At 37.5% G+C, this 12,848-nt stretch overlaps 1 protein-coding gene across 1 annotated transcript; it reads left to right on the top strand.

The window, feature by feature from the left end:
- Positions 1-5,884: 5,884 nt before the first annotated feature.
- Positions 5,885-11,549, top strand: gpat4 (glycerol-3-phosphate acyltransferase 4). Its single transcript, XM_053339470.1, has 12 exons — positions 5,885-6,052; positions 7,972-8,041; positions 8,150-8,447; positions 8,553-8,627; positions 8,883-8,972; positions 9,187-9,280; positions 9,438-9,553; positions 10,326-10,381; positions 10,470-10,555; positions 10,638-10,766; positions 10,876-10,955; positions 11,237-11,549. Exons 1-12 carry the CDS (start codon positions 5,885-5,887, stop codon positions 11,547-11,549), a joined length of 1,575 nt encoding a protein of 524 aa, XP_053195445.1.
- Positions 11,550-12,848: the final 1,299 nt, after the last annotated feature.

Raw genomic sequence — 12,848 nt, 5'->3', positions numbered from 1 at the left:
CAGCCAGGAGCAACACTGTTGATTATATGCTGCTGCTGTTTCTTAGAGCTTAAAGAAAAAAAAAAGAAAAAAAACAAACAAACAGCTGCATTTCTGACTTTTACAAAGTATATTTTTAAAAAAGCACATTTTCCTTTAGTAACGACATTTCTAATGCTCATGTGGCTTTCAACCCAATGAGTAAAAGGGTAATGTGACGTTTGAGTTATTCGACTCAAACTTATGCCATTGTTGGCGATAACTGTAGCAATTAAGGAGACATGTTCCAACACAGCAGTATGCCAGCAACACCCTAAAAATACAGCACATTACTTTCTTATGTTGAAGACATCTAAAGCACAAATACAATATGGCAATATGGAAATATTTCATGTGATCCTGTCAAAGCTGTGTGTTTGTGTTTTGTGCATACTGTTGTTTCTCTACACACTGGATTTATTTTGTCCCTTAAGACCATTGTCAAACTCTGGTTACAGAAAGCCAATATTTGTTTTGTAATTATGTGTATTGTAGCAATGATACAGTTCTTCTGATTCTAATAATATTATGCCTATCTTACTGTGATATATGTGTAATTTTCAGTGTGTAAAAGACTGCAAAAAATCTTGAAGGAAGTTCTCTCCAGGTACAGTGAGTTGCTAATCTGAGACAGGCCTTTTTTAAGTGTGTTTTACTAATTCTGAATATTACTCTGCATGGATACTCAGAATGCATAAAACATGTCCTGGTTTGTTGTCAGATCATCTACACTGTAACTCAAAGTGGTGGATAAGCAGTCATGAAAGAGAGATTCTGTTAATGCTTTAATTTTCATGAGAAGAGCTTTTATATATGTACTTATTTATTGGGTTTATGTGAGTCTATTGTGTCTACAGAATAGTCCTTAAGTCAAAAATTTCACTTAAGTGGAACTTTTAACTTTAATACCTCAAAAGGAATTGAACAATCAACCTCATCCACAAACTGCCCCCATAGCATAATCTGTAATTTTACCCTTTTTACCTTCTTCATTATACATATTTATAAAGAAGCAGTATTAGCTTCTTTATGGAAAAAAGCCAAAGAAAGTTTACAAAAATATTATTTGAGTCTTATTCAGTGTGGTGTCTTTTGGAAATATGATCTTTTGGATTACATTTTCCAAATAGCTGCTTTAAATGTCCTATGGTTCCTGGGCAGCTAAATTATTGATTCATAAATGGACATGGGGGATTATATGCATGCTATAAAGTTGAGATATTCTTCTAAGGGAAATTCTTACTTTGTGATTTTACTTGTCTTAATTGTGTGAAACTATGCATGCTAGCAAACTATTTGAATTTGTAGCAGAATAAAAATAAAAATAAAAGGTTTTTATGGAACTTGAAGCATCTGCAAAATTGTGCGTGTCTGTGTGTGTGTGTGAGTACTTATATTTGTCATGTTGTGGGGACATAAGTGTACACAGTCACATAGTGGAGGCATAGTGGGGACTTGCGTCCGTTTTGTCCCCATGATGTAGAACAATATATTTTAGTGTGCAGTATTGATTTATGGGCTATGGTGTGTCTAAAAGAAATGAATGCAAGTCAATGTAAGGTCTTCTAAAAGGATGAAAACATGATTCTGTGTTAATTAGAATCAGGTTTAGATAGAGTTATGCCCAGTTCACACTACATGTTTGTAACCCTGATTTTCCTCTTGCCTACAGTTTTTGGAGATCACTGACAAAAGCCCCATATCAGAGGGAAATTAGTGTTCATTTGGCACTTGATTACTATGTGTGAAATTTCAGGGACACAATCCAAGAGACTTTACGATGCATCGCAGACCTGTTAGGAGTCAAAGTCCTGTAATGTTACAAATGTTGTGACTGGTAATGAGAGCAGCGACAAACTACAGCCAAAAAGAGCGCAAAACACGGGATGAGGGGAAACATTTCCTGTGTCACTTCACTTCCTGGGCATATTCTAAATGACTAAATATACTTTGGAGACTAGACAGACTCTTCAGTGATTCCTAACGGTGAAAGATCTTGTTATAAGACCCCCTGCGGCTGATCTTAGATTTGCTCAAAGATTGTTCTGCATTGATTGGTTATGCCACAATTCTAATTGAGAAACATTCAGCCTTCAGCAGAACAAACATTGTGCAGTAACAACAAAGAATTTTTCAGGGTTGCAACTAATGATTATTTTCATTATCGATTAATCTGTTATTTTCTTGAGTAATTGATTGTAAGTCTATAAAACATTAGACAACAGAAAAATACCCATTCCAATTTTCTAAAGTTTAAGGTAAGGGCATCAAATGTCCTATTTTGTTCAGTGAACCACTGAAAACTCCAAAAAATTTACATTTCTGAAATGTAAGATGGGAAAAGCAGATAATTGTCACATTTGGGAGGCAAAGTACACAGAAAATTAAAATGCACTACTTGAAAGATCGATAATTAAACAATTTAAAAAACTGTTGCTATTTATTTTCCTGTGAATCGACTAATCAATTAAGATTGGACATTATTGATCTGAGGAGAAATTCAACTGTTACAGCACCACTGAAACAGACTGAGAGGTAATAAAATAGTTAAGGAGCTATCTGAATGAAGTAAAATAAAATAAGATATTAGATAAACTAGCTGATTGTAAAATACCTGGAATTTAGGAGGTACATGGGAGAATCAAGCAATTGTAAAATACTTAAATGTTTGCAACAGGAGATGAAAATAAAACTGACTCTACTAAGACAATATTAGGATTGACTGAGAAAATTAAGCCACCACAGTCTGTAGACATAGTCACGCCTGAGATGTTATACTTCAAAAACCAAAAGCATCAAAAATTCAGTGTGAATAATTACTTGAAATGTAAAGTGAAGTGGAGTCTTATACCAACAAATAAAGATGGGGACTAATACAGTTCTGAAATTTAAAAAAATCTGTGTAAATAGCTCACTGACAAGCACATATGCTGCTCTCAATTGACTAATATTTCTAAGAGCCAACTTGGCTTTTAACTGAAACAGCATGGCAGGCTATCATTGCTTTCTGATAAAAGCAAAATACCTGTTTCAGAGAGAATAGAGCGTTTATCATTAAGGATAAAGTTAATATCATAAAAGGCATTGCACATGGTGATCGGTAAAGTTTCATTTTTAAAAAAAAGGGTTTAGAGTCATTAAAAGAAGTCAAATTGTCAAACTTTAGGTTTACATGAAATAACCACACCACTACAGAAATACAGAAGTCCTAATCCCCAGCCTGAAATGAACAGATCTGCTTTGACCACCATACGTACAGAGTACAGGCCATTTTGAGTTCTTTTCGTTTCAAATTATTCTTTTTTGCTTAACAATATGTATCCATCTACTGGCCTATTGCCTCTTTCACATAGGCTAGATGTCTGTGTTACTTTCTTTTCATTTAATCTTAATGTGTAGTTTATTAAGTATATTGGAGTGTTTTTATACGACTATAATTGATATAACAGTAACAGACATTATGTAATAGAAACAAATACAAACCGCCTACTGTGCAGAAAATACGTTCTGAATGTGACCACATAGAGATACAAGGCAAAACTTAGTAGAAAAAATGAATTAACACACCTGTTCATCCGGTACCACAGCAGAGAAACAGTTGAATAAATGTCAGGAACAATGTCACTGAAGGCCACAAGATGAATATCAGCTCAAACAAAGAAAAGTCTGGTGAGTTTCATTCACCACAAACATTATAACACACGGATAACTCATATTTTGGATAAAGTTTTCTGCAAAGTTGGAAACTTTGAATCACTTCTTCTGGTTTTTTCACTGTCTGCGGAGTCAATTACCAAAAATACGGACAGCGCCAATATACCATCGTAACCCACACAGTGGCCAGAGGTGGGATTACATGCTGCTTTCATGTACTCCAAGTAAATTCCAAGTTTACTCGGAATTTGTATATTTGACGGTATTGAAAACCATAGCTTTGGGATTTCTAAATACTCTGGCATACCATAATACCGATACCCCCGAGCCTAATACACACCCAATATGTAACAATGATAATAATAATAATAATGATAATAATAATAATGATACTCAAAAAATCGAATCAGAACCCCCAAAAAGTGGAAATGTGTACTTCTTCGACTGAGATAAATGAAAGGGGGAATGTGTCTGTAATATTCATTACAATTAATGATATAGCCATTGTTGTAATATTTTAATATTAATGGACACTATATAGCCCAATTTTTTAATATTGATTGACAATGGCCTTATTTTGACATTGATTGGCACTATTATTAATATTGATGGACACTATAGCCTAACATTTTAATATTATTGGGCACTATAGGCTTTTATTTTAATATTGACGGACACTAATATAGCTTATAGCCTAATTCCTTATAAAAAATATTACCACATGTTGTAGCCTACTTCTTCCTGTTATCGTCAGTTTATTCCGTTTGGACAAAGCGAACAGATGGACTTCACCTCATACTGTGTATAGCCTCGTTTCTGTTCGGACCACCTCTGCACTTAATCAGATTTACTATGTCCAGCCCACAATGCAGTAACAGCAGACCTTATTGGCCACCTGTTGCCATGAAGAGTCTACACAACATGCTGCTGAACCCCAGCACGGTGTCAGAGACTCAGGTACTTCACACTGAACCGTCCAGATGGAGAACAACCTGACCGCATGTCATGTCGATCCTCCGCCAAACTAACCAAATCCGGAAGACGGTAAGACCCAATTTTAACTCATCACAGACCTCCCATGCTAGCACGTTATGAGCCAAACCTATAAAAACGTCCTTGATATCAATACTTTACACGTGTAGTCTGCTGTAGATCCACTAAATGTCACGTAGGCCTACATAAACTAACCAGTCATGATTAGTTACATTATTTTACTGGTGACAGGAAGGGATAATTACTCCATAATTAACATTATTGAACATTTTTGTTATTGTCCCTTACCAGCTCAAATAACAATATAGGCTAGTGTTAAAATAGTTTCTACTTGCATCCTTTAATTCATGGACAATACAAGTAGGCTACGGACAGTTGAATGCTTTAAGATCTCCTCTTGACATGTTTTAAGATGTAGATGTATAAAATACTGTACAAAGTACACTATTTTCCCACAAAACAAATCAATGATATTGTAATGTTTATTATTCTTACTTCCACTCATTCATTACAATTATATTATATTATATTATTGTAAACATGCTCACAATATTTCATATTATTAACTACACATACAATATGCAGCTAACTTGTAAACTGTACCTATATTGTGTAAAGCTGTGGATAACACAAATTAATTCTTCATGATTTTAGCTCAGCTTGATAGTTATTCTACTTGTTCAACAGTAAAGCAATGGCTTCCAGTTTAAAACTATGAGCTTCAGCTATTGGTTCATTGTTGTAAAGTTATAATAAGTATTTTGTATGCTGTCGAAAAAAGGTCAGTGAATGTCATTTCAAACACGTGTTTAAACACATATGGGGAAGAGTTTCAGGGTAACTACCCTTCAGATCAGCCCAGGATGCTACAATATATCAGCAACCTTCATGTCACCCAACCAATAATAACATGTAGAAAATGTGCAGAAATGTGAGTTGCTCAAAATATAATTTAAAGTCAATCATAATGTAGGACAGGTTTCCTGATACAGTATGAAAGGTAACTCCTGCGATTATGAATGTTGTGCCTTTTATGACTGATCATGATATTTTGTGCTGTCTTTGTCTGACACAGACAATGAGTCCCCTTGATGTACATTTCAGCGACGGCTTCAGACATTGACGCTTCAAACGAACCAGAAGACTTGACCTAAATCTGAGGGTTTCAGCGCTGAGTGTGTGCAGTCACGCTGCTCACTGTGTCTCTTCTGCTGTTGACATGACTTGGTTTATGCTCCCAGTTGACAACCTGCTGTGCAGGTGTCTTGGCATCTTCATCACTGTGTGGCTGACGCTTGTGTTTATCTTCATAATTGTGCCAGCTGTAGTTGGCGTCTCTTTTGGGATCCGCAGACTCTACATGATGACACTTCTCTGGATCTTTGAGGTGAGCTTGGCGTCTATGTAATCCACAATATTATCTGAAGGGTACAAAAGAAAAGTGTTTTAAATGAGGATGTTATTGTACCAAGAGTTGAACTCAAAAATTGTTTTGATTATTAATTATATAATATTTTGGAACATATAATTTACTGCAAAATTGCTAATAAAATTGCTTTGGTCTTTTGGACTTTGGTGTTGCAAAGGCAGGTTTGAGCCTTAAGAATTAAGACAGACTCTCCTCTCATGGAATAACTCCAATCTTCTTCAATTGACTCGTGTTCACACTATTCCTTCTGCATCCAATTATCCTACATGCACATGCATAGTGTATAGACAGAAGAGGTTGACCACACATGTCCTGGTTTTCAGAAATCTCATCCTTGCTGAATGGGACCTCAGGGAACTCCCAGCTCAGAGGGACTGTTAGAAGCACATGACATATTGCTGTATTTCTTTCCTCAGAGACACAGGCTTTGGGACAGCCCTTGGGAGGAACAAGCTCTTAGCGATGGAACTACCATCTGAGGTGATGTAGACACTCCTGGGAGCTCATGCTCCTGGGATGAAGTCCATCTACTGGCATTGGTAGTTAGAGTTTTTAGATTCAAAACTCTAATGAAAATACTCCCCTCTACACTCAGGATAATGGTGGTCATGATTAAACCTGAACTAATATGGAGATGTGGAGATTATTTCAGGGTGTTTGCAAAATAGTTTCCACATTTTAAGAGTTCTAGGACAATTGTATGCAGCTGTTGTAAGCCAGTTGTCCCACCCTGCTTTTTGGAGTTGGTTTTCAAGGCTCTAGAAAAAGCTTGGTTTGAGCTGCTGTAGCTGGTCAATTTTCTGGTCAAGAGGACTACATTTCTCTTTGCTTCTGTTAAGAGGTTGGGAGGAGCTGCAGGATCTATTGATCCACCATGAATCTGCATTTCGAAAGTTCCTGTGTACCTGTATGAATGTTAAGGGTGGCTTTGCTGTCAAACTTGATATATCTTTGATATATCCTTTGTTGATTTTCTCTTAGCCAATATGGTGCTGCTGCTCCACTGCCTTCAGGTGTGGTTAAATTGTGTTTGTAATAATGCAGCATCATGGCCATCTTCTACTGATATACAGTGTGTTGCACTGCTACTTGGTGTATCCCATCCACATAGTTGTATCATCTTAATTTAGCTGTGGGTACCTCCTGTAGGGATTAGGTGGGAACAGAACACCACCATCCACTGGGGATGGGTTCAGTGACCTCTGCAAGAAACAGACTCAGCATTTTGCAGAGCTGGCAAGCCCATGGCAGTGTCTATCATCTTGGCTTTATGCAGTAGTTTGAGGAGTGCTTGCTGGTCTAGGAACATGTGTGTATTGTTTGCAGTTGTAAACCGATTGATACCATGGATTGAAATACACATTGATGTTTTCTGTGGAGAACATGTCAGTTGATGGTTCTCAAAATGATCCTTTTCCAGGTCATGGTGGCACAGAGGCCTTATACAGTGTGTCACTCTTGTGACCTAAAGTTGTGATTCATGCTTGAGAAAGTCTGACAAAGGTTAGAGGGTTCAAAGCTGAAACTGAACAAGAATATAGTTTCTGTGATTTCTGTTCAGTCTTTTCTCAGCTGCAAGCTGTGGAAAATGTGTTCTTCCAACCTTCTCTACCACAGAGTTGTGGTCACCAGGGATTTTGTTGCTTAATTTCATCACATTGATCATATCGCAGTGTGTTCTGGCCATATTCTCTTTGAATCTCTAACCATTAATGCATTTTGAAGGAATGTAGTCCTATTTACTGCTTATCCAACTCAATAGCTGCTGGTCAGTTGTAATATATCAATTTAAGGCTTTAGTGATTACTCTTACAAAGGAAATGTAATACTAAATTATTCTGCTTAATCCATTGTAATGTTTTTTTATCCTAAATTAGTGGGCAACCTTACGAATGGAGATGGGAGCAAAGGAAAAAAATCAACATCTCTATAAACCAAATAGCAGTGGTAAATGATTACTGTACAATTTAACTTTTAATATTTCTCAGTCATGAACATTTACATGTTGATCAGTTTTTACCATTTATCTTTTTTCCTCTTTGCTCTCCCCTGTAGGTATCATAGCCAAAGAACCTGCATCATCTTTGCAGCAGGAGATCCAGGAGCTTCGGGGCTCTGCCAGTTGTCTGCGCTCTGAGCCGGAGTTCGAAATGGCTGATATCTTCTATTTCTGCCGAAGGGGCGTGGAGAGCATTATGGATGATGAGGTGACCAAGCGCTTTTCGGCCCAGGAGCTGGAGAGCTGGAACTTGTTGACTCGAAGCAACTACAACTTCCGTCATATAAGTCTGAGAGTCACTGTCCTGTGGGGTTTGGGAGTCCTCATTCGGTATGGCGTCCTGCTGCCCCTGAGGTCAGAGCTGTGTTCAGCATCTACATTAAGATTCATCTCATCATACAAAAGCTGTAAAAGGGTGAACTACTGGTTCAGTCTTACTATATGCTCTGTTTTTTGCAGGGTTACTCTCGCAGTCACTGGCGTTAGTCTTCTCCTAGTGCTGAGTACTTTGGTGTGCTTTTTACCGAATAGAGAGTAAGTTTCCCCCAATTCCCAAAACAGTTCAAGTATGCATGCAAAATAAAGTCCATAATAAGGGTTAAAAGGAGGACTTAATTTTAACTATGGGTAGAGTACGTCACTCATATATTAGACAATCAGGTTAAATTTTTTTCTGGACAATGTTCTGCTGCTTTAAAAAATGAAGTGGTTATTTGACTGAAGTTAGAGTGTGTGTCAGCCCTTAGGGGACTGGAGTAATTTTTGTGGCATCATGCTGTTTGTCCTCAGATTTAGGTCCTACCTGAGTGAGAAGATTCATCTGATGTGTTACCGCATTTGTGTCAGAGCTCTCACAGCAATCATCACCTATCATAACAGGTACATAATATCTAATATTCCTCAACATCCAACATCCAACATCCAAGCATCAGTATCCTAAGAGACAGGAGAAATCAGTTTGATTTAAGTGATACATTATAATTATAATTATCACAATTATATGTAATATTCACAACTTTACAGGTTTTTGCAAATGTCTGATAGCCTGTCAGAAAGGTGTGTGTCTGTCTGAACAAACAGTGTTTAATTGCAGAGAGAACAAACCAAAGAATGGTGGTATCTGTGTGGCCAATCATACAACCCCCATTGACGTCATCATCTTGGCAAATGATGGCTACTACTCTATGGTAGAACATTTTATCTGTATATGTTTCTGTGAGTGTGTGTGTGTTCCATTTTCACAAGAATGAATGATCAGGAAAAATGAATATGCTGTCTGTTGTATTGTAGTCTGCAAAGATGCTTTTTTAATCCTTCTTCACTTGAGTTGAATTTGTGTCTCAGGTCGGACAGGTGCACGGAGGGTTGATGGGAGTGGTCCAAAGAGCCATGGTCAAATCCTCTGCGCACATCTGGTTTGAAAGATCAGAAGTCAAAGACAGACACCTAGTGGCCAAGAGGTAACACTGCATCATCTCAGTGTTTGTGTCTCTCTAAGTCTCTATTCTATTATGGTCAGCACCACTTCTAAGCAACCAATATGGAGCATATTCATGTGCTGATGGTAACCAGTGAGCTTTACAGAGGACACTTCTAGTACAGTAAAGGGATTATTTCAATGTATCTTATCATATGTATCAAATAGGTCCTGCCTATGTTTCCTGCTGTGATTCCAGTTTCATTAAATTTGGTAAAAGGAAAAAATATAGAAGTTCATTTTGATTGACATATTTTGTTGTTACATATTTTATACATATGACGACACATCACGTGTACCATACAATACATACATAGTGTACTGTATTTTGCACAGAAACAACCAAATGTGTTTGCATGGTGGCAAAGGCCTCTCAATAAATAATACACCAGTAACAGAGGAACAAAATACTTTTTAAATACTTTGTCACTTATGAAAAAACAATATCAAATTTGTTACATGTTAGCGAAGCACTTACAAATAATCAATTTGTGGTCCACTAGGATAAATAATATAGCTACCGTCAAACAATGAACTTGACAGAGAGTGTGTGTCTAATATAAAAATCTACACCATATTTCATGTAATTTATGGGCACAGTAGTGATATTGCAACATAAAATGTATAGTATTAGTGTAGAGTGTATAATGATTCCGATTTGATTGTTGAAATAATGGAAGCAGCTCAATTTTAATTTGCACAGCAATGGGCTTTAACTCTAAAATGGCAACTCTTTAAATAAATTCTGTTTTCAGACTTGGCGACCATGTTGCTGACAAAACCAAACAGCCTATCCTTATATTCCCTGAGGGTGTGTATGATGACATAATACTTTAAAACACATGAATATTAAAGGTTGTTGTTTAGTGTTGCTAAGAGTTTCACTGTGCCATATACAGGAACTTGCATCAACAACACATCAGTGATGATGTTCAAAAAAGGCAGCTTTGAAATTGACTGTACTGTCTATCCAGTTGCCATTAAGGTTAGAACTTTAGACTTTTTCCTCGTTTTTTGCTCATGTTACTCTTACCTGTGTTTAATATGATCTTATTTCCATGTTTTAGTATGATCCTCGCTTTGGGGATGCTTTCTGGAACAGCAGTAAGTTTGGTATGGTCAACTATCTGCTGAGGATGATGAGCAGCTGGGCCATCGTCTGCAGCGTTTGGTATCTGCCACCTATGAACAGACAGGTGAAACCCTACAAAATATTTAGTGTATTGTCAGACTTAGAAATCTGGTTATATTGGAGAACATTTCCCATATTTCCTTAAAATATTACTTTTGATTGTCCTCTTACAGGAAGGGGAGGATGCAGTGCGGTTTGCCAACAGAGTGAAAGCAGCCATTGCTGCTCAAGGAGGACTGGTGGATCTCATTTGGTAAGTCATAGTCGTATAATTAATTAAAATAATATACATGAATAAAATGGTGTGCATCTATGGTTGTTAGAGAGGTTGCCACTGGCATAAACTGTACGTGCAGACTAAGAAACTATAATGTTATTAACTTCAACTCTGACAGATATTGTGCAGTATTACAAATATTATAAAGCTAATTCACAGGGGTAATCCTGGTTACTTCCTTCAGCGTTTGTTGAGGAGATAACTAGTGGCACCATGTTGAGTTGGTGTGTGATACTCTTTTCCTTTATTACCTTCAGGGATGGAGGGCTGAAACGAGCAAAGGTGAAAGACGCTTTCAAAGAAGAGCAGCAAAAGCTTTACAGCAAAGTTCTTGTAGGTGACCAGGACCAGCAGGACCAAGAGAACCAAGAGAACCAGGATGACCAAGACGACCAAGAGAACCAAGAGAACCAGGATGACCAGGAGGACCAGGAGGACCAAGAGAACCAAGAGGACCAAGAGAACCTGGAGGACCAAGAGAACCAGGAGGTCCAAAGTGACGACACAATTTTAGAAGATGAAAATCCAGAGCAGGACAAAAGCTGCCAAGAATCAAGTGAAGGGAAATGAGGACACAGTGAATGTATGACAATTTATAAGCAAAACATTATATCTTAAATTGTGGCATTTATTAGTGTCTCTGTGAAGTTCCATACACACATTAGCAGCTTAAATTCACTGTTACTGCCATTGTACTTTTTACCAGGCTCCAAGCCCAATAATATTTTCTATAATGTTTTATTGAAGTTTTCGTCCGTTAATATTTGTGTTTAACTATCATTGTATGTTGTGTGAAATTATGAGAATATTTACATAAAACCAGAAGGTCAAACAGAGCAGTAAGAGACATACACTTTTTTTTTTGTTTATTGTTCATGGACCAAAAGCTTAAACTGCCACAGTTTGATGAATATCTGACCAAAATGACTCTTGACTGCTTTTAAAATACATTACTATTTTAAGTGTCTCGTACTACAGACGTTACATCACACTCAGACACTTTGGCAGTGCCCACACTAAGTGCATCAATTTACTAATTGGCTCAAGGCACTATATGTGTCTTCACCTTTAAACGCTGAATGGCACCAGGAAGCAGAGAAAGTGAGATCCAACAGGTTTGTGATATAAAGTAAATGACCTTTCTCAAACAGTTGGAGTCAGTGTTTAAACAAAAACTGCCCTGCATATGTTGTGTGATTTAGGCAGCACTAAAATGCATTCAGTCCCCATACTCACCTATTCCTCTTGAGGCTTAGAAGGATTGTTAGGGCCTATCCCAGCAGGGATTTATGTAGACAGTAGCGAATCAACTCTGGAAAGGTCGCCAGTCTATTAATGCACAAACACAGACAACCAGACAAACACATTCATGGTATTTTAGAGCCTTCAGTCCACATGAGCTGCAGGTGGGATCAAATCCGTGCAGACACTGGCACTGCTGCCTGATTAAGATTCAGACTGGAGCTGCATGTGAAACGGAATCCAAACCTATGAACCCTCACAGGTCTGTCCTGTCTCCAAGTGATCCTACTGTATGAAGCTATTTACGTTTCTTTTTTTAACCAAGAACAGTTAGTTGTTGAGGTAGGAGTGGGTCGAATATCATGACTGTTTTCTTTTAAATTTAAATAAAAAGATGCTCAAAAACAACCAAGAAATTAGGAATATTTAAATTAAAAGCTGTCAATCAATCCGTTGTATTTAGTTGGCGTTGAATGATGGTGACGTACTTTGGCAGGTGTCAACAGGCACCAGGTGTGGTCGAGTGATTGTTCGTGTTGTGAATGAGCCAGACAGCGTGTCAGGTTCATTGTCATGCAACCTGTTAATCTAGGACAGCGCCTTGTCTTCTTAACCCGGGCCTCGGTA

Source organism: Scomber japonicus, chromosome 19 (genome assembly GCF_027409825.1).
Source record: "Scomber japonicus isolate fScoJap1 chromosome 19, fScoJap1.pri, whole genome shotgun sequence".
NCBI classification, from domain to species: domain Eukaryota; kingdom Metazoa; phylum Chordata; class Actinopteri; order Scombriformes; family Scombridae; genus Scomber; species Scomber japonicus.
This window is presented reverse-complemented; position numbering and strand designations above follow the sequence as displayed.

What these genes read in the sequence shown, in the direction of transcription:
- gpat4 (XM_053339470.1), top strand. Translation starts at nt 5,885, where the DNA reads ATGACTTGGTTTATGCTCCCAGTTGACAACCTGCTGTGCAGGTGTCTT. An exon ending in CTATAAACCAAATAGCAGTG is followed by an intron (nt 8,042 to 8,149) that starts GTAAATGATTAC and finishes TCTCCCCTGTAG; the next exon opens with GTATCATAGCCAAAGAACCT. An exon ending in ATCATCACCTATCATAACAG is followed by an intron (nt 8,973 to 9,186) that starts GTACATAATATC and finishes GTTTAATTGCAG; the next exon opens with AGAGAACAAACCAAAGAATG.